Source organism: Mustelus asterias, chromosome 12 (assembly GCF_964213995.1).
Source record: "Mustelus asterias chromosome 12, sMusAst1.hap1.1, whole genome shotgun sequence".
NCBI classification, from domain to species: Eukaryota; Metazoa; Chordata; class Chondrichthyes; order Carcharhiniformes; family Triakidae; genus Mustelus; species Mustelus asterias.
In genome coordinates, this window is record NC_135812.1 from 110071480 (window position 1) to 110094154 (window position 22675).

Here is a 22675-nt window from a genome sequence, read left to right on the forward strand (position 1 = left end):
AGGGGGGACTCGGGCTGAGGGGGGGACTCAGGCTGAGGGGGGGACTCGGGCTGAGGGGGGGACTCGGGCTGAGGGGGGGACTCAGGCTGAGGGGGGGACTCGGGCTGAGGGGGGACTCGGGCTGAGGGGGGACTCGGGCTGAGGGGGGGACTCAGGCTGAGGGGGGGACTCGGGCTGAGGGGGGACTCGGGCTGAGGGGGGACTCGGGCTGAGGGGGGGACTCGGGCTGAGGGGGGACTCGGGCTGAGGGGGGTGCCCGGGCTGAACTCGGTGACAGATGGTTTTGTTGTGGTTTTTAACAGGTGTTTGAGCTCCAGAATGACACAGCAGATGCAGAACGTGAACCTGTCGAACCCCAGGAAAACCTGCAGCCCAGCGTCTCCCAACGCCGCCAAGCGTCTGTATCGCAACCTCTCCGACAAGTTTAAAGGGAGCCAATCATCCTTCGATGAAGCTTTCCTGACACCAAAGAGTGACAAGGAGAGACGGAGGAGGTCGTCCCTGGTAAGTGAATCACTCCCTGTAAAACTAGCCAGCTCCAATAACACAATTACTGTCCCCATCGCACGGTGCAGGGCAGAGAGGATGGGAACATTGGAATAAGATACAGACAATGTGAGAGAGCTAAAGAGACAGAAGGTGGAATTTTAACGACCTCTTTACACCCATTTTGTGGCGGAAAATGTTGTGAAATCAGCGAGTGCAAATGATGCCGGTTTTTGCACCTGTCGCGATTTTTATGACACCCGGATTTCTGCAGCGGTTAGTTTCTCTCTAGAAATGGGCAAGAGGCTGATTAATTTATTGAAATTTACTCAAATGTTCATTTCAATGTGCTTGGCAAGCCCAGCGCACAATCGTCCAAGCTTGCTGCAAACCCTCGCTGGGAGAGCAAAACACCTACTCCCCATGAACAGGGAACAGTCCTGGTAGCCTTCCCGGTGGAACTGGAGGACATTGAGACTCCCTGGGAAGGCCGAGTGCAGGACAGGGGTGTCCCTTGGGCAGTGCCAGACTGGCAGTGCCACCCTGGCACCTTGGCAATGCCCACCAGGCAGTGCCAAGGTGCGAGGTCATTGGGTCTGGGGCCTGTGGGGGGGCAGTGCCAAGGGATGGGGCAAATGGTGGTGAGTCATAGGAGGGGCCAATGTGGAACGGGTCAGTGGGGGGAGGGGGACCCGCTGGCACTCCACATGCAATCAGTGGGGGGGGGGGGGGGGGAGGGGGGGGCGCGATCGGTCTGGGTGGCGGGGGCTGCATCTCGGGCCGTGGGCCCCAGCGATTGTTGGGGGGGGGTGGGGTGCGATGGTTGCTGTTTGAGGCTGCCTGCAGCAGCAGGGGCCTGAGCTCTCTCCCTCTGTCAGACCCCTGCTACTGTTAATGCGCATGGGCAGCATCAGAGGTCTGCACATGCGCAATATCGCCCTCTACAGGCTGTCGGGTGAATTAAGCCCCGCCCACAGCCTCTAGTGGCTAGAAACTGACGAGCCCAACTTTTCAGAGCCAGAGAGCAAAGATTGGCCGTGAAAACTCACCCAGAAAACGGATCTGGAACTCTCGCAGTTTCAGGCTAGCTGGACACTTAGAAAAAATTACTGTGCTCAGTTCTGGTCGCCTCATTACAGGAAGGATGTGGAAAAGATTGAAAGGGTGCAGAGGAGATTTACAAGGATGTTGCCTGGATTGAGTGGCATGCCTTATGAGGATAGGCTGAGGGAGCTCGGTCTTTTCTCCTTGGAGAGACGAAGGATGAGAGGAGACCTAATAGAGGTGTATAAGATGTTCAGTGGCATAGATCGGGTGGACTCTCAGAGGCTTTTTCCCAGGGTGGAAATGGCTGCAACGAGAGGACACAGGTTTAAGGTGCTGGGGGGTAGGTACAGGGGAGATGTTAGGGGGAAGTTTTTCACACAGAGGGTGGTGGGCGAGTGGAATCGGCTCCCGTCAGTGGTGGTGGAGGCAAACTCAATAGGGTCTTTTAAGAGACTCCTGGATGAGTACATGGAGCTTAATAGGGTGGAGGGTTATAGGTAGGTCTAGAAGGTAGGGATATGTTCGGCACAACTTGTGGGCCAAAGGGCCTGTTTGTGCTGTAGTTTTTCTATGTTTCTATGTTTCTATCCCAATATTATCGACTTCAGGATTCTATCAGAGGGAAGGTGAGAAGCTGTAAATGTGGACGTGGAGTCTTAAACATCCTCAGTGATAGTCCAAATATTCATACCAGAAAGTAGAAACAACAAGCAATTTTTAAAGATAACAAACAGCATTGTGGGGATTACCACACAGTGACAGGGCCGCACTATCGAGGGGTCAGTCAGTGACACAGTGACAGGGCCGCACTATCGAGGGGTCAGTCAGTGACACAGTGACAGAGCCGCACTATCGAGGGGTCAGTCAGTGACACAGTGACAGGGCCGCACTATCGAGGGGTCAGTCAGTGACACAGTGACAGGGCTGCGCTATCGAGGGGTCAGTCAGTGACACAATGACAGGGCCGCACTATCGAGGGGTCAGTCAGTGACACAGTGACAGGGCCGCACTATCGAGGGGTCAGTCAGTGACACAGTGACAGGGCCGCACTATCGAGGGTCAGCCAGTGACACAGTGACAGGGCTGCGCTATCGAGGGGTCAGTCAGTGACACAGTGACAGGGCCGCACTATCGAGGGGTCAGTCAGTCAGTGACACAGTGACAGGGCCGCACTATCGAGGGGTCAGTCAGTGACACAGTGACAGGGCCGCACTATCGAGGGGTCAGTCAGTGACACAGTGACAGGGCCGCACTATCGAGGGGTCAGTCAGTGACACAGTGACAGAGCCGCACTATCGAGGGGCCAGTCAGTGACACAGTGACAGGGCCGCACTATCGAGGGGTCAGTCAGTCAGTGACACAGTGACAGGGCCGCACTATCGAGGGGTCAGTCAGTGACACAGTGACAGGGCCGCACTATCGAGGGGTCAGTCAGTGACACAGTGACAGGGCCGCACTATCGAGGGGTCAGTCAGTGACACAGTGACAGGGCCGCACTATCGAGGGGTCAGTCAGTGACACAGTGACAGGGCCGCACTATCGAGGGGTCAGTCAGTGACACAGTGACAGGGCTGCGCTATCGAGGGCCAGTCAGTGACACAGTGACAGGGCCGCACTATCGAGGGGCCAGTCAGTGACACAGTGACAGAGCCGCACTATCGAGGGGTCAGTCAGTCAGTGACACAGTGACAGGGCCGCACTATCGAGGGGTCAGTCAGTGACACAGTGACAGGGCTGCGCTATCGAGGGGTCAGTCAGTGACACAGTGACAGGGCCGCACTATCGAGGGGTCAGTCAGTGACAGGGACGCACTATCGAGGGGTCAGTCAGTGACACAGTGACAGAGCCGCACTATCGAGGGGTCAGTCAGTGACACAGTGACAGGGCCGCACTATCGAGGGGTCAGTCAGTGACACAGTGACAGGGCCGCACTATCGAGGGGTCAGTCAGTGACACAGTGACAGCGCCGCACTATCGAGGGGTCAGTCAGTCAGTGACACAGTGACAGGGCCGCACTATCGAGGGGTCAGTCAGTGACACAGTGACAGGGCCGCACTATCGAGGGGTCAGTCAGTGACACAGTGACAGGGCTGCGCTATCGAGGGCCAGTCAGTGACAGGGCCGCACTATCGAGGGGTCAGTCAGTGACACAGTGACAGAGCCGCACTATCGAGGGGTCAGTCAGTGACACAGTGACAGGGCCGCACTATCGAGGGGTCAGTCAGTGACAGGGCCGCACTATCGAGGGGTCAGTCAGTGACACAGTGACAGGGCCGCACTATCAAGGGGTCAGTCAGTGACACAGTGACAGGGCCGCACTATCGAGGGGTCAGTCAGTGACAGGGCCGCACTATCAAGGGGTCAGTCAGTGACACAGTGACAGGGCTGCACTATCGAGGATCAGTCAGTGACAGGGCCGCACTATCGAGGGGTCAGTCAGTGACACAGTGACAGGGCTGCACTATCGAGGGGTCAGTCAGTGACACAGTGACAGGGCCGCACTATCGAGGGGTCAGTCAGTGACACAGTGACATGGCCGCACTATCGAGGGGTCAGTCAGTGACACAGTGACAGGGCCGCACTATCGAGGATCAGTCAGTGACAGGGCTGCACTATCGAGGGGTCAGTCAGTGACACAGTGACAGGTCTGCACTATCGAGGGGTCAGTCAGTGACACAGTGACAGGGCCGCACTATCGAGGGGTCAGTCAGTGACACAGTGACAGGGCCGCACTATCGAGGGGTCAGTCAGTGACACAGTGACAGGGCCGCACTATCGAGGGGTCAGTCAGTGACAAGGCCGCGCTATCGAGGGGTCAGTCAGTGACACAGTGACAGGGCCGCGCTATCGAGGGGTCAGTCAGTGACACAGTGACAGGGCCGCACTATCGAGGGGTCAGTCAGTGACAAGGCCGCACTATCAAGGGGTCAGTCAGTGACACAGTGACAGGGCCGCACTATCGAGGGGTCAGTCAGTGACACAGTGACAGGGCCGCGCTATCGAGGGGTCAGTCAGTGACAGGGCCGCACTATCGAGGGGTCAGCCAGTGACACAGTGACAGGGCCGCACTATCGAGGGGTCAGTCAGTGACAGGGCCGCACTATCGAGGGGTCAGTCAGTGACACAGTGACAGGGCCGCACTATCGAGGGGTCAGTCAGTGACACAGTGACAGGGCCGCACTATCGAGGGGTCAGTCAGTGACACAGTGACAGGGCCGCACTATCGAGGGGTCAGTCAGTGACACAGTGACAGGGCCGCACTATCGAGGGGTCAGTCTGTGACACAGTGACAGGGCCGCACTATCGAGGGGTCAGTCAGTGACACAGTGACAGGGCCGCACTATCGAGGGGTCAGCCAGTGACAGGGCCGCACTATCGAGGGGTCAGTCAGTGACACAGTGACAGGGCCGCACTATCGAAGGGTCAGTCAGTGACACAGTGACAGGGCAGCACTATCGAGGGGTCAGTCAGTCAGTGACAGGGCCGCACTATCGAGGGGTCAGCCAGTGACAGGGCTGCACTATCGAGGGGTCAGTCAGTGACACAGTGACAGGGCCGCACTATCGAGGATCAGTCAGTGACACAGTGACAGGGTCGCACTATCGAGGGGTCAGTCAGTGACACAGTGACAGGGTCGCACTATCGAGGGGTCAGTCAGTGACACAGTGACAGGGCCGCACTATCGAGGGGTCAGTCAGTGACAGGGCCGCACTATCGAGGGGTCAGTCAGTGACACAGTGACAGGGCTGCACTATTGAGGGGTCAGTCAGTGACACAGTGACAGGGCCGCACTATCGAGGGGTCAGTCAGTGACACAGTGACAGGGCCGCACTATCAAGGGGTCAGTCAGTGACACAGTGACAGGGCCGCACTATCGAGGATCAGTCAGTGACACAGTGACAGGGCCGCACTATCGAGGGGTCAGTCAGTGACAGGGCCGCACTATCGAGGGGTCAGTATGTGACAGGGCCGCACTATCGAGGGGTCAGTCAGTGACACAGTGACAGGGCTGCGCTATCGAGGGGCCAGTCAGTGACACAGTGACAGGGCCGCACTATCGAGGGGTCAGTCAGTGATAGGGCCGCACTATCGAGGATCAGTCAGTGACACAGTGACAGGGCCGCACTATCGAGGGGTCAGTCAGTGACAGGGCCGCGCTATCGAGGGGTCAGCCAGTGACAGGGCCGCACTATCGAGGGGTCAGTCAGTGACACAGTGACAGGGCCGCACTATCGAAGGGTCAGTCAGTGACACAGTGACAGGGCAGCACTATCGAGGGGTCAGTCAGTCAGTGACAGGGCCGCACTATCGAGGGGTCAGCCAGTGACAGGGCTGCACTATCGAGGGGTCAGTCAGTGACACAGTGACAGGGCCGCACTATCGAGGATCAGTCAGTGACACAGTGACAGGGTCGCACTATCGAGGGGTCAGTCAGTGACAGGGCCGCACTATCGAGGGGTCAGTCAGTGACACAGTGACAGGGTCGCACTATCGAGGGGTCAGTCAGTGACACAGTGACAGGGCCGCACTATCGAGGGGTCAGTCAGTGACAGGGCCGCACTATCGAGGGTTCAGTCAGTGACACAGTGACAGGGCCGCACTATCGAGGGGTCAGTCAGTGACACAGTGACAGGGCCGCACTATCGAGGGGTCAGTCAGTGACACAGTGACAGGGCCGCACTATCGAGGGGTCAGTCAGTGACAGGGCCGCACTATCGAGGGTTCAGTCAGTGACACAGTGACAGGGCCGCACTATCGAGGGGTCAGTCAGTGACACAGTGACAGGGCCGCACTATCGAGGGGTCAGTCAGTGACACAGTGACAGGGCCGCACTATCGAGGGGTCAGTCAGTGACACAGAGACAGGGCCGCACTATCGAGGGGTCAGTCAGTGACACAGTGACAGGGCCGCACTATCGAGGATCAGTCAGTGACACAGTGACAGGGCCGCACTATCGAGGGGTCAGTCAGTGACAGGGCCGCACTATCGAGGGGTCAGTATGTGACAGGGCCGCACTATCGAGGGGTCAGTCAGTGACACAGTGACAGGGCCGCACTATCGAGGGGTCAGTCAGTGACACAGTGACAGGGCCGCACTATCGAGGGGCCAGTCAGTGACACAGTGACAGGGCCGCACTATCGAGGGGTCAGTCAGTGATAGGGCCGCACTATCGAGGATCAGTCAGTGACAGGGCCGCACTATCAGGGTATTGATGTGTCAGTGAGGCTGTTTTTGCCACACTGGGAGGGGCCAGTGATGATCTCTGACGGATTTGATCTGTTTGTTTTCAGGTGTAAAAGCAACAGGGTTGTTGTGGTGGGAGATTTTAATTTCCCCTATATTGCCTGTGACTCACTTAGTGCTAGGGGCGTGGATGGGGCAGAGTTTGTAAGGAACATCCAGGAGGGCTTCCTGAAACAGTATGTAGATAGTCCAACTCGGGAAGGGGCCATACTGGACCTGGTTTTGGGGAATGAGCCCGGCCAGGTGGTCGATGTTTCAGTAGGGGAGCAGTTCGGGAACAGTGACCACAATTCAGTAAGCTAGGAGGCTGGGAACACACGAAGCAAGTGTGGAATACAAGGAAAGTAGAAAGAAACTTAAGCAAGGAGTAAGAAGGGCTAAAAGGGGTCATGAAAAAGCATTGGCCAGCAGGATTAAGGAAAATCCCAAGGCTTTTTATACATATATAAAGAGCAAGAGGGTAGCCAGGGAGAGGGTTGGGCCACTCAAGGACAGGGGAGGGAATCTATGCGTGGAGCCAGAGGAAATGGGCGAGGTATTAAATAAGTACTTTGCGTCAGTATTCACCAAAGAGAAGGACTTGGTGGATGATGAATCTGGGAAAGGATGTGTAGATAGTTTGAGTCATGTTGAGGTCAAAAAGGAGCAGATATTCAGGTTCTTGAGAAACATTAAGGTAGACAAGTCCTCAGGGCCTGATGGGATATACCCCAAAATACTAAGAGAGGCAAGGGAGGAAATTGCTGGGGCCTTGAGAGAGATCTTTGTATCCTCACTGGCTACAGGGGAGGTCATGATGTGGAGATGCCGGCGTTGGACTGGGGTAAACACAGTAAGAAGTCTAACAACACCAAAAGCCACTAGCGGCTTTTGCTTCCAAATAAACCTGTTGGACTTTAACCTGGTGTTGCTAAACTTCTTACAGGGGAGGTCCCAGAGGATTGGAGAATAGCCAATGTTGTTCCTTTGTTTAAGAAGGGTAGCAAGAATAATCCAGGTAATTACAGGCTGGTGAGCCTTACATCAGTGGTAGGGAAATTATTGGAGAGGATTCTTCAAGACAGGATTTATTCTCACTTGGAAATAAGTGGACGTATTAGTGAGAGGCAACATGGTTTTGTGAAGGGGAGGTCGTGTCTCACGAACTTGATCGAGTTTTTCGAGGAAGTGATGAAGATGATTGATGAGGGTAGGGCAGTGGATGTTGTCTACATGGACTTCAGTAAGGCCTTTGACAAGGTCCCTCATAGCAGACTGGTGCAGAAGGTGAAGTTGCATGGGATCAGAGGTGAGCTGGCAAGGTGGATACAAAACTGGCTCGGTCAAAGAAAGAAGTTTAACAACACCAGGTTAAAGTCCAACAGGTTTATTTGGTAGCAAAAGCCACACAAGCTTTCGGAGCTCTAAAGCTCCGAAAGCTTGTGTGGCTTTTGCTACCAAATAAACCTGTTGGACTTTAACCTGGTGTTGTTAAACTTCTTACTGTGTTTACCCCAGTCCAACGCCGGCATCTCCACATCGGTCAAAGAAGACAGAGGGTAGCAGTGGAAGGGTGTGTTTCTGAATGGAGGGTTGTGACAAGTGGTGTTCCTCAGGGATCAGTGCTGGGACCTTTGCTGTTTGTATTATATATAAATGATTTGGAGGAAAATGTAACTGGATTGATTAGTAAGTTTGCGGACGACACAAAGGTTGGTGGATTTGCGGATAGCGATGAGGACCATCAGAGGATACAACAGGATATAGATCAGTTGGAGACTTGGGCAGAGAGATGGCAGATGGAGTTTAATCCAGACAAATGTGAGGTAATGCATTTTGGAAGGTCTAATACAGATAGGAAATATTCAGTAAATGGCAAAACCCTTAGGAGTATTGATAGGCAAAGTGATCTGGGTGTACAGGTACACAGGTCACTGAAAGTGGCAACGCAGGTGGAGAAGGTAGTCAAGAAGGCATACGGCATGCTTGCCTTCATCGGCCGGGGTATTGAGTTTAAAAATTGGCAAGTCATGTTGCAGCTTTATAGAACGTTAGTTAGGCCGCAATTGGAATATAGTGTTCAATTCTGGTCGCCACACTACCAGAAGGATGTGGAGGCTTTGGAGAGTGTACAGAAAAGATTTACCAGGATGTTGCCTGGTATGGAGGGCATTAGCTATGAGGAGAGGTTGGAGAAACTTGGTTTGTTCTCACTGGAACGATGGAGGTTGAGGGGAGACCTGACAGAAGTCTACAAGATTATGAGAGGCATGGACAGAGTGGATAGTCAGAAGCTTTTTCCCAGGGTGGAAGAGTCAATTACTAGGGGGCACAGGTTTAAGGTGCGAGGGGCAAGGTTTAAAGGAGATGTACGAGGCAGATTTTTTACACAGAGAGTAGTGGGTGCCTGGAACTCGCTGCCGGGGGAGGTAGTGGAAGCGGATACGGTAGTGACTTTTAAGGGGCGTCTTGACAAATACATGAATAGGATGGAAATAGAAGGATATGGTCCCTGGAAGGGTAGGGGGTTTTAGTTAAGTCGGGCAGCAGGGTCAGTGCAGGTTTGGAGGGCTGAAGGGTCTGTTCCTGTGCTGTAATTTTCTTTGTTCTTTGTTCTAGTATTTGCAGTGTAACGAGGCTCTATTTGAAGCTATTGGGCAGCAGGACCTCGATGCCGTACATTTACTGCTCACTCAGTACAGCTTGGACGAACTGGGGCTCAACACCCCCAATCTCATGGGGCTTCTACCATTGGACATCGCCATCATGACCAATAACATTGGTGTTGCTCGGACCCTCATGAAGGCCGGAGCCAGGGAGAGCCCACACTGTGAGTGCCACCATGGAGCCTTCCATTGTTTCACTTGATGCGTTATTTTGTAAACAGGTCAGACTTCATTCTTTCGAATACCTTGCAGCTTAACCCAAAGCATTTACTTAATCTGCTTCACTTACTGACTCGATAAACCTTTCCAGTAAAATTACTGGACTAAAGTTTATGAAACAATTCGAGACTAATTATAAAATAGTTCAAAGGATGGACAGTGTTCCTATTGCTTTATTATTTTAATTTGGCTTTTTGTGCAAGATCCTATTCAGGAGTCATTAACCGCCAATTCTTGTGGTGAGCGTGACTCCTGTTGACTTCAAGGCTGCATTTAACTGAGTGTGGCATCAAGGAGCCTCGCCAAGCTGGAGTCAATGGGAATCAGGGGGAAAACTCTCCGCTGGTTGGAGTCATACTCGGCACAAAGGATGATGGTTGTGGATCAATCATCTCAGATCCAGGTCATTACTGCAGAAGTTCATGTACCAACTGACACAATAAGGACCTTCCTTACATTAAGTCTCTCTCTACACCCTAGCTGTGACTGTAACACTACATTCTGCACTCTCTCCTTTCCTTCTCTATGAACGGTATGCTTTGTCTGTATAGCACGCAAGAAATTATTACTTTTCACTGTATGCTAATACATGTGACAATAATAAATAAGTCGATCAGGTTCCTCAGGGTAGTGCCAACTCGTCCCAACAATCTTCAGCTCTTCATCAATGATCTTCCCTCCATCATAAGGTCAGAAGTGGGGATGTTCGCCGATGATTGCACAATGTTCTGCACCATTCACAACTCCTCAGATACTGAAGCAGTCCATGTCCAAATGCAACAAGACCTGGACAATATCCAGGCTTGGGGCGGCAAGTAACATTCGTGCCACACAATGACCATCTCCAACAAGAGAAGATCTAACCACCTCCCTTACGATCTGTTGTGCCTACCGCACAGTCTGTTTTTAACCCTTATACGATGGACAAAGAACTGCGAGTAGACTTCTGGTTCATACAACCAATACTTATTTAAAACACACGATCAATAATCACCCACCCAACCAACAATAAGTTCTCTTACAGGAAATACTGAAGTTCAAGTCCAATACAAGACCTTGACTTAACTTTGCGTGACTGGCGAGAACCCAAGCAGATATTGGCCTTTATCTGTGCGCTGGTCTCGGTCGTCCCCTGTGTAGTCTGGTCCTTTGGTCTGGTCTGGCACTCTGGCTCTGGTCTTCCTTCCTTCTCGGGTGTGGTGGCTCTCCTCGTGCTGGTCGTCGCTGGCGATGGTCACCGGTGTTGTAGCTCGTTCATGGGGTCAGAGAGAGAGAGAGATTCCTGGTTGCGCAGCACCCTTTATACCCCGTTGGGTTTCGCGCCCCTTTTGGCCATTGCCAATCAATCGATCAGGACTTGATCGCCCTGATCGATAAAGTCCAATTGGGTGCTGCCACACCAATCTCTGGGTGTATCCCCAATGGCCATGCCTGTGGGTGCTGGGGGCACGTAGGGTTCACACCTCCCTCACAAATAAGGGGTTACGGTGCCCCTATGTCTGGTAAACGACCCAGTTTGACCAGAACCTCCCTTTTGTCCTGGAGATGGCCCATATCCTGTGTATTCAGTCTTCTGAGTTGCAGCTTGTTTATCTCAGTCTTTTAGGCGGCAGCCTGCTGTTGTAGTTCTTGCCCAATTGTCCCAGAATGCTTTACAAATTGCCATTTTAGGTGGCCCATTTGGCCACAGATCTACAAGATGCATTATAGCAACTCACCAAAGCTCCTTCGGCAGCACTTCCCAAGTTACTCACCATTCTGACTTGGAAATATATCACCATTCCTTCACTGTCACTGGTCACAATCCTGGACCTCCCTCCCTAACAGCACTGTGGGTGTACCTACATCACATGGCCTGCAGTGGTTCAAGAAGTCAGCTCACCACCACCTTCTAAAGGGCAATTGGGGATGTATACAAAAAACTAAGCTAGTCAGTGACACCCACATCCCCGGAAGAAATGTGAAGAACAGAAAGACTGGGCTCGGAGCGGGAGAATGGTCGGTGAAATTGAGTTCTGCTTGTGGTTAATGTCACAGTGTTTTTTCCGTTGCCAGTTGTTGATGTGGAGAACAGAGCTCAGCAGCTGAACCATCTCATACAGGAGGCACAAGAGCACATGAATGATCTGTCCTCCGAGGGACTGAGTGAGAGGCTTGGCCACAACAGCACAGAGAAGGAGAAACAAAGGAGAGCCTGGGAGTGGAGATACAGGCTGTACAAACAGATGAAAACAGAGTTTGAACATGCAAGTAAGCGACTGCACACTGGAAACTATTACCACACAACACCCAAACACAGAGAGAATAAAACCCACACAACTCCAGGTCACAATCTAATCGAGGGGTTCAGGGTGGTTTATATATAGATTAACAGATACCCGGGAGTGAGTTACAGACTGGAATCTAATCGAGGGGTTCAGGGTGGTTTATATATAGATTAACAGATACCCGGGAGTGAGTTACAGACTGGAATCTAATCGAGGGGTTCAGGGTGGTTTATATATAGAATAACAGATACCCGGGAGTGAGTTACAGACTGGAATCTAATCGAGGGGTTCGAGGTGGTTTATATATAGAATAACAGATACCCGGGAGTGAGTTACAGACTGGAATCTAATCGAGGGGTTCGGGGTGGTTTATATATAGAATAACAGATACCCGGGAGTGAGTTACAGACTGGAATCTAATCGAGGGGTTTGGGGTGGTTTATATATAGAATAACAGAGACCCGGGAGTGAGTTACAGACTGGAATCTAATCGAGGGGTTTGGGGTGGTTTATATATAGAATAACAGAGACCTGGGAGTGAGTTACAGACTGGAATCTAATCGAGGGGTTTGGGGTGGTTTATATATAGAATAACAGATACCCGGGAGTGAGTTACAGACTGTAATCTAATCGAGGGGTTCGGGGTGGTTTATATATAAAATAACAGGTACCTGGGAATGAGTTACAGACTGGAATCTAATCGAGGGGTTCGGGGTGGTTTATATATAGAATAACAGATACCCGGGAGTGAGTTACAGATTGGAATCTAATCGAGGGGTTCGGGGGGGGGTTTATATATAGAATAACAGAGACCCAGAGTGAGTTATAGACTGGAATCTAATCGAGGGGTTTGGGGTGGTTTATATATAGAATAACAGATACCGAGGAGTGAGTCACAGACTGGAATCTAATCGAGGGGTTTGGGGTGGTTTATATATAGAATAACAGATACCCGGGAGTGAGTTACAGACTGTAATCTAATCGAGGGGTTCGGGGTGGTTTATATATAAAATAACAGGTTCCTGGGAATGAGTTACAGACTGGAATCTAATCGAGGGGTTCGGGGTGGTTTATATATAGAATAACAGATACCCGGGAGTGAGTTACAGATTGGAATCTAATCGAGGGGTTCGGGAGGGGTTTATATATAGAATAACAGAGACCCAGAGTGAGTCACAGACTGGAATCTAATCGAGGGGTTCGGGGTGGATTATATATAGAATAACAGATACCCGGGAGGGAATTACAGACTGGAATCTAATCGAGGGGTTTGGGAAGGTTTCTGTGTATCTGGGAGAGGGTTACAATTCATGGCTCTGTTTGATTGCAGTGATCCCATCGTCTCCCACTAACGTCTCTCTCGCTGTAACGAGCAGTACTTCACTGACGGTCACCTTTCAGGAGCCGCTGAGTGTGAACTCTGGTCTGGTCACCAAATACAAAGGTAGCTTTCTCTTTTCTCATCCTCCTCTCTGGGAGGTGCTTTCTTCCTTCTCGAGTAACTGGTCTAATGTTGTCATCCCTGAGTACTCCCACACCAAGCTGCTGTTCATTATCTGTCAGGTGAGATGGTGAGGCACTGATTACCTGGATTGGTTTTAGTTCCTTTTGGACAATTTCATTGTTGTGGGAGTTCACAGTGGGGTATGGAGCACAATCACTTTGATATCTTCCTAAATTACAGATTCATCTCTCGGATTCATCAACTCGGATTCATCTCACAGGCAACTTGAGGGAAACCGTTGGAGAGATTTTCTCCTGCTTGTGTCTGACTGGACGCAGCAGAAAGAGAGTCATCCAGTCCTGAGGAAGAATTGTGATTGGAGATACTGGCGAATGTTATCACTGTTTCTGACCATTTGCGGTGAAGTCAGGAGGGTGTATGGTTGTGTTGAAATCCCCGAGATGATGGTGCTCTCAGAGTCGGTGTCGCTCGGATAATGTAATGCTCTACCACCTGCCTGTCCAAACAACAATGACCATTTTGAAATTATTGGGACCAGATGTATTTGAAATTAAATCTGAAGATTGAGACAGAATCAAATTACTTTTCTGATGTTCAAAAGTCTGTCTCATTGCCTGTGCAAGAGGTTCCAGCTGAGGGGAAATGAGTTGAAGTGATCAGTGAGAGAGAGAGAGTTACTATTGCTGTGTCAGCTCTTTGTCAGAACTATCCAATTAACCCCAGGTACCCTACTGTTCCCCAGAGCCCTGCAGCTCTCTCCTTTCCAACTGTTTACCCACTTCCATTCTGAGAGTCCTGATTGAATCTGCTTCCAGAGCACAACAACTCGCTGAGTAAAAAAAAGAATTCTCCTCATCTCCCGCTCTGGTTCTTTGTCCAGATATCATCTTCAATCTGTGTCCTCTGCTCATGCCCCACACCACTCAGTATAGCTTCTCTCAATCTGCTCTGTCAGAACCTCACAGCACGATCACCATTACTTCAGCCGAGATCTGACTGATACATTTACTCTCGCACCAACAAAGCTCATTTTACCAGCTGATGTTTGTTTTATAAAAATTCAGCAAAACCTCCTTTGCTTTTGTGTCCTATGTCACTCCTGATAAAGCCCAGGATGTGATGTACTTTATAAATGGGCTTCTTCACTTGTGCAGCTACTGGCACAGATTTCTGTACATATGCCCCTGCCTCTCTGCCCCTGAACCTCCTCCACAATTGTTCCATTTAGTTCATATTCTTCCAAAACACATCTCAACATTTAAACATCAGCCGCAGTGTGTCTGCCCACTTTACGAGTTATTTCTTGTTGAAGACCATTACAATTCTCCTCACTCCTCATGGCATTTCCAAGTCTTCTATTGTCTGTAACATTTGAAATGATTCCCTGAATAATCAAGTCCAGATTATTGATATATTCCAAAAAAGATCAGAATGGGAATGCCATGGAAGGGTTTGGTTATGGGCTATGGAACAGATATACTGACACAGCAACTGATATCATCATCAAATATTTTTTTTAATGTATTAAAAGAATGACTTTGTCTTTTCCGAATCTTTCCTAGTTGAATGGAGCAGTTTGATGGATTTCTCAGCAGAATGTTGGGAGACCAAACTGGAGGATCTCAACTCCCTGACATATACAATCTCAGGTCTCATCACGGTAACTATACAGTCATATAACTCCTCGTAATGTAACTCCTTGTGATATAATTCCCCGTAATATAACTCCGCATAATGTAACCCCTTGTAATATAACTCCTCATAATGTAACTCCTCGTAATATAACCCCTCGTAATATAACCCCTCGTAATGTAACTCCTCGTAATATAACTCCTTGTAATATAACCCCTTGTAATATAACTCCTCATAATATAACTCCTTGTAATATAACCCCTTGTAATATAACTCCTCATAATGTAACTCCTCGTAATGTAACTCCTCGTAATATAACCCCTCGTAATATAACTCCTCATAATGTAACTCCTCGTAATGTAACTCCACGTAATATAACTCCTCATAATATAACTCCTTGTAATATAACCCCTTGTAATATAACTCCTCATAATATAACTCCTCGTAATATAACTCCTTGTAATGTAAATCCTTGTAATATATCCTCTCAATATAAACCCTCGTAGTATAACTCCTCATAATATAACCCCTCATAATATAACTCCTCATAATATAACCCCTCGTAATATAACTCCTCGTAATATAACCCCTCGTAATATAACTCCTCGTAATATAACTCCTTGTAATGTAAATCCTTGTAATATATCCTCTCAATATAAACCCTCATAGTATAACTCCTCATAGTATAACCCCTCATAATATAACTCCTCATAATATAACCCCTCGTAATATAACTCCTCGTAATGTAAATCCGCGTAATGTAAATCCTCGTAATGTAAATCCTCGTAACATAACCCCATGTCTGGAATAAGGAAAGGTTAAGGCCAAATATAGTAAAGTGATTTTAGTCCAAAATAGAATAGAGTAAACATGGGGAAGAAACCGGAGTGCTCAAGGATTTGAGTGCAAGCTCAGAGAATGGATTGGTTGTTACTCTACAACAGGGAAAGGAGTTAGCTGTTCGATGAGAATCTGGTAAGTAGGTAAGTCCTCCTGTTTCTCTGGGGTTTAAGACAGTGCACAACTTGGTAGTTATTTAATATTTTTTTCGATTAATTTGTGGGACATGGGCGTCACTGGCTGGCCAGCATTTATTGTCCATTGGACCCTTGGAGGTTGAGAGGGGGGATTTAATAGTGGGAAATGAGGAAATGGCTGAAACTTTAAATAAGTTTTTTGTGTCGGTCTTCACGGTGGAAGACACAAATAGTTTACCGAATATTAACAATGGAGGGTTGGTAGGGGGAAGAGGTACTCAATACAATTAATGTTACCAGGGAGGCAGTGCTTGGTAGACTAACGGGACTGAAGGTGGACAAGTCCCCAGGCCCGGATGGAATGCATCCCAGGGTACTGAAAGAAATGTCAGAGGTAATGGCGGATGCGTTAGTGGTTATTTATCAAAGTTCGTTGGATTCTGGGGTAGTGCCGGCGGATTGGAAAACGGCTAATGTTACGCCACTGTTTAAAAAAGGAAATAGACAAAAGGCGGGTAACTACAGGCCGGTTAGCTTAACGTCTGTAGTTGGGAAAATGCTGGAATCCATCATTAAAGGAGAAATAGCAGGCCATCTGGATAAGAATGGTTCGATTAAGCAGACGCAGCATGGATTCATGAGGGGAAAGTCGTGCTTGACGAACTTGTTGGATTTTTATGAAGATGTGACTAGTGCGGTTGACGGAGGGGAACCGGTAGATGTGGTGTTTTTGGATTTCCAAAAGGCGTTTGATAAGGTGCCTCACAAAAGGTTGCTGAAGACGATTGGGTCACACGGAGTTGGGGGTAGGGTGTGAGCGTGGATTGGGGATTGGCTATCCGACAGGAAGCAGAGAGTCGGAATAAATGGGTGCTTTTCTGGTTGGCAGATGGTAACTAGTGGCGTGCCACAGGGATCGGTACTGCGGCCTCAGCTATTTACCATTTATATAGACGATCTGGAGGAGGGGACTGAGTGTAGGGTAACAAAGTTTGCAGACGACACAAAGATAAGTGGAAAAGTGAATCGTGTGGAGGGCGTAGAAGGTCTGCAGAGAGATTTGGACAGGCTGAGTGAGTGGGCGAGGATCTGGCAGATGGAGTATAATGTTAACAAATGCGAGGTTATTCACTTTGGAAGAAATAATAGCAAATTGGATTATTATCTAAATGGAAAGAAATTACAACATGCTGCTGTGCAGAGGGACCTGGGGGTCCTTGTGCATGAGACGCAAAAACCCAGTCTGCAGGTGCAACAGGTGATCAAGAAGGCAAATGGGATGTTGGCCTATATCGCAAGGGGGATAGAATATAAAAGCAGAGGTGTCTTGCTGCATCAGAATTCCCACTCACCTGAAGAAGGGGCTTAGAGCTTCGAAAGCTTGTGTGGCTTTTGCTACCAAATAAACCTGTTGGACTTTAACCTGGTGTTGTTAAACTTCTTACTGTGTTTACCCCAGTCCAACGCCGGCATCTCCACATCATTGCTGCATCTGTACAGGGCATTGGTGAGGCCGCAGCTGGAATACTGTATGCAGTATTGGTCCCCTTATTTGCGGAAGGATATATTGGCCTTGGAGGGAGTGCAGAGAAGGTTCACCAGGTTGATACCAGAGATGAGGGCTGTTGATTATGAGGAGAGACTGAGCAGATTGGGTTTGTATTCGTTGGAATTTAGAAGGCTGAGGGGGGATCTTATCGAGACCTATAAGATAATGAAGGGGCTGGATAGGGTAGAGATGGAGAGATTCTTTCCACTTAGAAAGGAAACTAGAACGAGAGGGCACAGCCTCAAAATAAAGGGGGGTCAGTTTAGGACAGAATTGAGGAGGAACTTCTTCTCTCAGAGGGTGGTGAATCTCTGGAATTCTCTCCCCACTGAAGTGGTGGAGGCTACCTCGTTGAATATGTTTAAATCACGGATAGATGGATTCCTGATCGGTAAGGGAATTAGGGGTTATAGGGATCAGGCGGGTAAGTGGAACTGATTCACTTCAGATCAGCCATGATCTTATTGAATGGCGGGGCAGGCTCGAGGGGCTAGATGGCCTACTCCTGCTCCTATTTCTTATGTTCTTATCCCTAGTTGCCTGAGGGCAGTTGAGATTCAACCACATTGCTGTGGCTCTGGAGTCACATGTAGGCCAGACCAGGTAAGGACGGCAGATTTCCTTCCCTAAAGGACATTAGTGAACCCGATGGTTTTTTCCGACAATCGACAATGGTTTCATGGCCATCAGTAGATTCTTAATTCCAGATATTCTTTATCGAATTCAAATTCCACCAGCTGCCGTGCTGAGATTTGAACGCGGGTCCCCAGAACATTAGCTGAGGTTCTGGATCAATAGTCTAGCGATAATACCATTAGGCCATCGCCTCTCCCTATTTAATAAAATATGTACAAAACACCCTAAATAAGTAAATCATTTACTTAAGTAATTATTTAAAACACATGAAGGATGGCAGGACAGGTGATGTGTAAATGGCTGCAGCATATGGGAGCTCCTGGATAACATTTTGACTCAGGGCAATCACGTCTGCAGTAAGTGTCTGCGGCTTGAGGAACTTCAGCTCCCAGTCACTGAGCTGGAGGCTGAGCTGCAGACACTGTGATGCTTTGTTTCAGGAGGCGGTCACACCCTTTAGGAATAGGGTCTTCTGGTTTGGAAAGTGGTCAGGGACAGGAGGGTGTGACTGCAGCTGAGGTAGATAAGGGGACCCAGAGGACAGGAGTGTCAGCCTCTGAAATTATCCAAGAGATGTGAGGTTCTTTCAGCTTGTTGGGTGAGAGTGTGGCTGAGCTGACTGACCAATGGCAATGCACTACAGGAAGCCATTCAAGTGGGCGGAGCACAGAAGAATGCAGTGGATGGAGGGACAGGATAGCGAGGGGAATTGACACTGTTCTCTGCAGCAAACAGCCAGAGTCCAGACAGCTGTGTTGCCTGCCCGGTGCCCGGGTTCAGGACATCTGCTCCAGGTTGGAGATGAATGTGGAGTGAGAGGGGGAGGATCCCATTGTTGTTGTCTGTGTCGGTACCGGTGACATAGGTATAAGGAGGAAAGAGGCTCTGCGTCGAGAATGTGAGGAGATGGGCCCTAAATTGAAGAACAGGACCTCCTCTGGTAGGAGTTCAATCTCTCCAGAGGTTGACCTGAGAACCAGAGAATAACCTCTGGTTTTTTTACTTGAGTTACATGCAAATTGGCATTGGGTACATAAAATTAGAGAGATGAATACATGGCTCAAGGAGAAGTGGGTTTTGGTTTGTGAGACACTGGTATGAGTACTGGGAAATGTAGGGGCTGTATCGTTGGGACAGCCTAAATCTTAACCATGCTGGGACCACTGTTCTTGCAAACAATGTTCTGGGAGAGGGGAGTGTGCAGTGGGACCTGGGTGTCCTTGTGCCCCAGTCGCTGAAGGTAAGCATGCAGGTGCAGCAGGCGGTAAAGAAGGCAAATGGTATGTTGGCCTTCACTGCGAGAGGTTTCGAGTACAGGAGCAGGGATGTGTTGTCGCAATTATACAGGGCCTTGGTGAGGCCACACCGAGAGTATTGTGTGCAGTTTTGGTCTCCTTTTCTGAGGAAGGATGTTCTTGCTCTCGAGGGAGTGCAGTGAAGGTTTACCAGGCTGATTCCGGGGATGACGGGACTGATGTATGAGGAGAGATAGACGGGTTTTTCCGACAATCGATAATTCATGGTCATCAGTAGATTCTTAATTCCAGATATTTTTTTATTGAATTCAAATTCCACCATCTGCCGTGTCGGGATTCGAACCCGGGTCCCCAGAACATTATCTGAGTTTCTGGATCAGTAGTCTAGCGATAGTACCACTAGGCCATCGCCTACCCCACAGATTGCCTGCCCAGTATTCGCCATTCCATCCAGGTTAATGGGCATGATTTAATAGCTGTTACAGAGACGTGGTTACATGGAGATCAAAGCTGGGAACTAAATATTCAAGAGTATGTGACTTTTCGTAAGGACAGGCACGGGGAAAAGGGCGGTGGGACAACTTTGTTGGTACGAGATGAAATAAGTAGATGTGGAATCCATATGGGTGAAGGGAGGAAATGACAAGGGGAAGGAGACACTGCTGGGAATAGTCTACCTAACAGTAGCTATGCTGCATGACGGACAATAACTCAGGAGATAATGAGGACATATACAAAAGGCAGTATGTTAATCATGGGTGACTTTAATCTTCATCTGGATTTAGAAAATCATGTTGGCAGAGTTGGCATGAGGAAAAATTCATCGTGTATTTGGAACAGTTTCCATCACAATATGCCAGGCATCAGGCTAGTTTGGATCTGGTCATGTGTAATGAAGCAGGCTTAATGAACAATCTCAGAGTAAAAGATCCCCTAAGAAACAGTGATCGTAACATGATAGAATTTAGCAGTTTAAGAGTGAGAAACTTGGGTCAAAAATAACTGCTAAACTTAGGGTGGCACGATAGCACAGTGGTTAGCACTGCTGATTCACAGCTCCAGGGTCCCGGGTTCGATTCCCAGCTCGGGTCACTGTCTGTGTGGAGTTTGCACATTCTCCTCGTGTCTGCGTGGGTTTCCTCCGGGTGCTCCGGTTTCCTCCCACAGTCCAAAGATGTGCGGGTTAGGTTGATTGGCCAGGTTAAAAATTGCCCCTTAGAGTCCTGAGATGCGTAGGTTAGAGGGATTAGCGGGTAAATATGTGGGGGTAGGGCCTGGGTGGGATTGTGGTCGGTGCCGACTCGATGGGCCGAATGGCCTCCTTCTGCACTGTAGGGTTTCTATGATTTCTATGATTAAATACGGGTAATTATAAAGGGATGAGGACAGAGTTGGCAGGAGTAGTCTGGGAAAGGAGATTAGCAGAAAAGACACTTGATCAGCAGTGGTAAATGTTTATGGAAATAGTTCATGACTCACAAGAAAGATATATCCCAGTGAGGAAGGAGAATTCTAGGAAGGAGATAAATCAATTACGGTTAACCAAGGAAGTTAAACTGAAAGAAAAAATATGCAATGTGACAAAGATTAGCAGAAAAACAGGACTGGGAAAGAAGGCGGGAAATTGGAGTTGAAGATTATCATATCAGGTCAGTCATGATCTCATTGAATGATGGAACAGACTGGATGGGTTGAATGGCCTACCTCTGCTCATATGTCTTATAGTCTCATGGTCTTATCCTAATATAACTAATTATAACTTAATAAAACTCATAACTTAATTTAACTCATCTTAATATAACTCATTATAATTACTTGTAACTTCTCAAACTGCCACAACAACACAGTCTGGCGTTACAGGGTGGATTATGAATGAGGGGCTGGAAAGGCATCTTGGAAGGAGGTTACCTGGTTCGATGGAATCAGTGATAAAGGAGAGGGCACACGGCTGTAAAGTTTTAACCAAATCCTTTTCATCTCACGCCAGGGTCGACCTTACTCTGTGCGGGTGTCAGCAGCCAATATGAAGGGTTGGAGTCCCCCGCAGATTACCTGCCCAGCATTGGCCATCCCATCCAGTAAGTGAAACTCCTCCGTATAAAGAGCAAACTCTCTTCGCATTTTCTGAAAAATTACACACCATTAAAATATTTCCGTCAGAAACTGAGAAGCTGCTTCACATCACTGCGCTGCTGAGTATCTGTTTTAATGAATAATAATACAATTACCTCCCCATCTTCCCCATGCTCAGGGAAGCAGTGGCCTGGTGATGTGTGTTGTGGATTGGATGTGGGATGTAATGATCTCAGTCAGACTATCTTTCACAGTATTTTGCTGTCTAGGGTAGGGGTAACTTTCCAAATCTGAAATAAAAGCAGGATCTGCTGTAATTGTCCAATCTATCTGTGAATATATGAGTGAGAGACAGATGGGGTGAGGAGTAGCAGATGTAGGCTGTGTTCTTTGTTTGTGGGAAACAGGCTACATGCTCCCCTTTATTATCTTTCTGTTTGTCTTTGAGATTGGAAAGAGTTTGATGGAAGGGAGGCCAGGTACAGAGATCAGATTGAAGCTTTGGAATGCCTTTTGAAGCAGGTTCGGACAGAACACCAGAGTTATAATGCCAAAGGTGAGTGTGTGTCAGTGGCAGGCTCACACCGTCAGTCCCGCTGCAGTCTGGAACACCCAGCAGGTCAGCCTGTGATTTTCTTTATCTCCTATTACTCTCGGGGATTGATGTTGGCCTGAGGCTGTGTCTGGCAATTGCATTGCAGTCTCTGAGTCTGGACATCCTGGACTCAAACCCCACTCCAGATCGTTCAAGGCGGTGAACATGAACACTGGCTTCGCATTTTGGGGTAAAATTCAGATGAATCCTTGAGTTAGGGTGAGTTTGGTGACCCCACCTCATCCTGAGGGTTATGGGAGCCCATAACCTGGTTAGTCTCTGGTTAGCCTGGTTAGTCTCTGGTTAGTCTGGTAAGTCTCTGGTTAATCTGGTTAGCCTCTTATTAACATGTTCCGTCTCTGGTTAGTCTGGTTAGTCTCTGGATAGTCTGGTCAGTCTCAGGTTAATCTCTGGGTGGCATGGTGGCACAGTGGTTAGCACTGCTGCCTCCCAGCACCAGGAACCTGGGTTCGATTCCTGGCTTGGGTCTGCACCTTTTCCCTGTGTCGGCATGGGTTTCCTCCGGGTGCTCCAGTTTCCTCCAACAGTCCAAAAGACATGCTGGTTAAGTGGATTGGCCGTGC

General features: G+C 49.0%; 1 protein-coding gene across 1 annotated transcript in view; it reads left to right on the plus strand.

The window, feature by feature from the left end:
* LOC144501850 (ankyrin repeat and fibronectin type-III domain-containing protein 1-like) overlaps positions 1 to 22675 on the plus strand; it is a 157542-nt gene that overhangs the window by 85509 nt on the left and 49358 nt on the right. The window contains exons 3-9 of the mRNA XM_078225896.1: positions 303 to 504; positions 9376 to 9586; positions 11697 to 11891; positions 13239 to 13352; positions 14936 to 15033; positions 21411 to 21501; positions 21945 to 22052. Of these exons, the coding sequence (XP_078082022.1) occupies positions 319 to 504; positions 9376 to 9586; positions 11697 to 11891; positions 13239 to 13352; positions 14936 to 15033; positions 21411 to 21501; positions 21945 to 22052 (1003 nt within the window). The 5' untranslated portion in view covers positions 303 to 318. The remainder of the gene's footprint in view (positions 1 to 302; positions 505 to 9375; positions 9587 to 11696; positions 11892 to 13238; positions 13353 to 14935; positions 15034 to 21410; positions 21502 to 21944; positions 22053 to 22675) is intronic.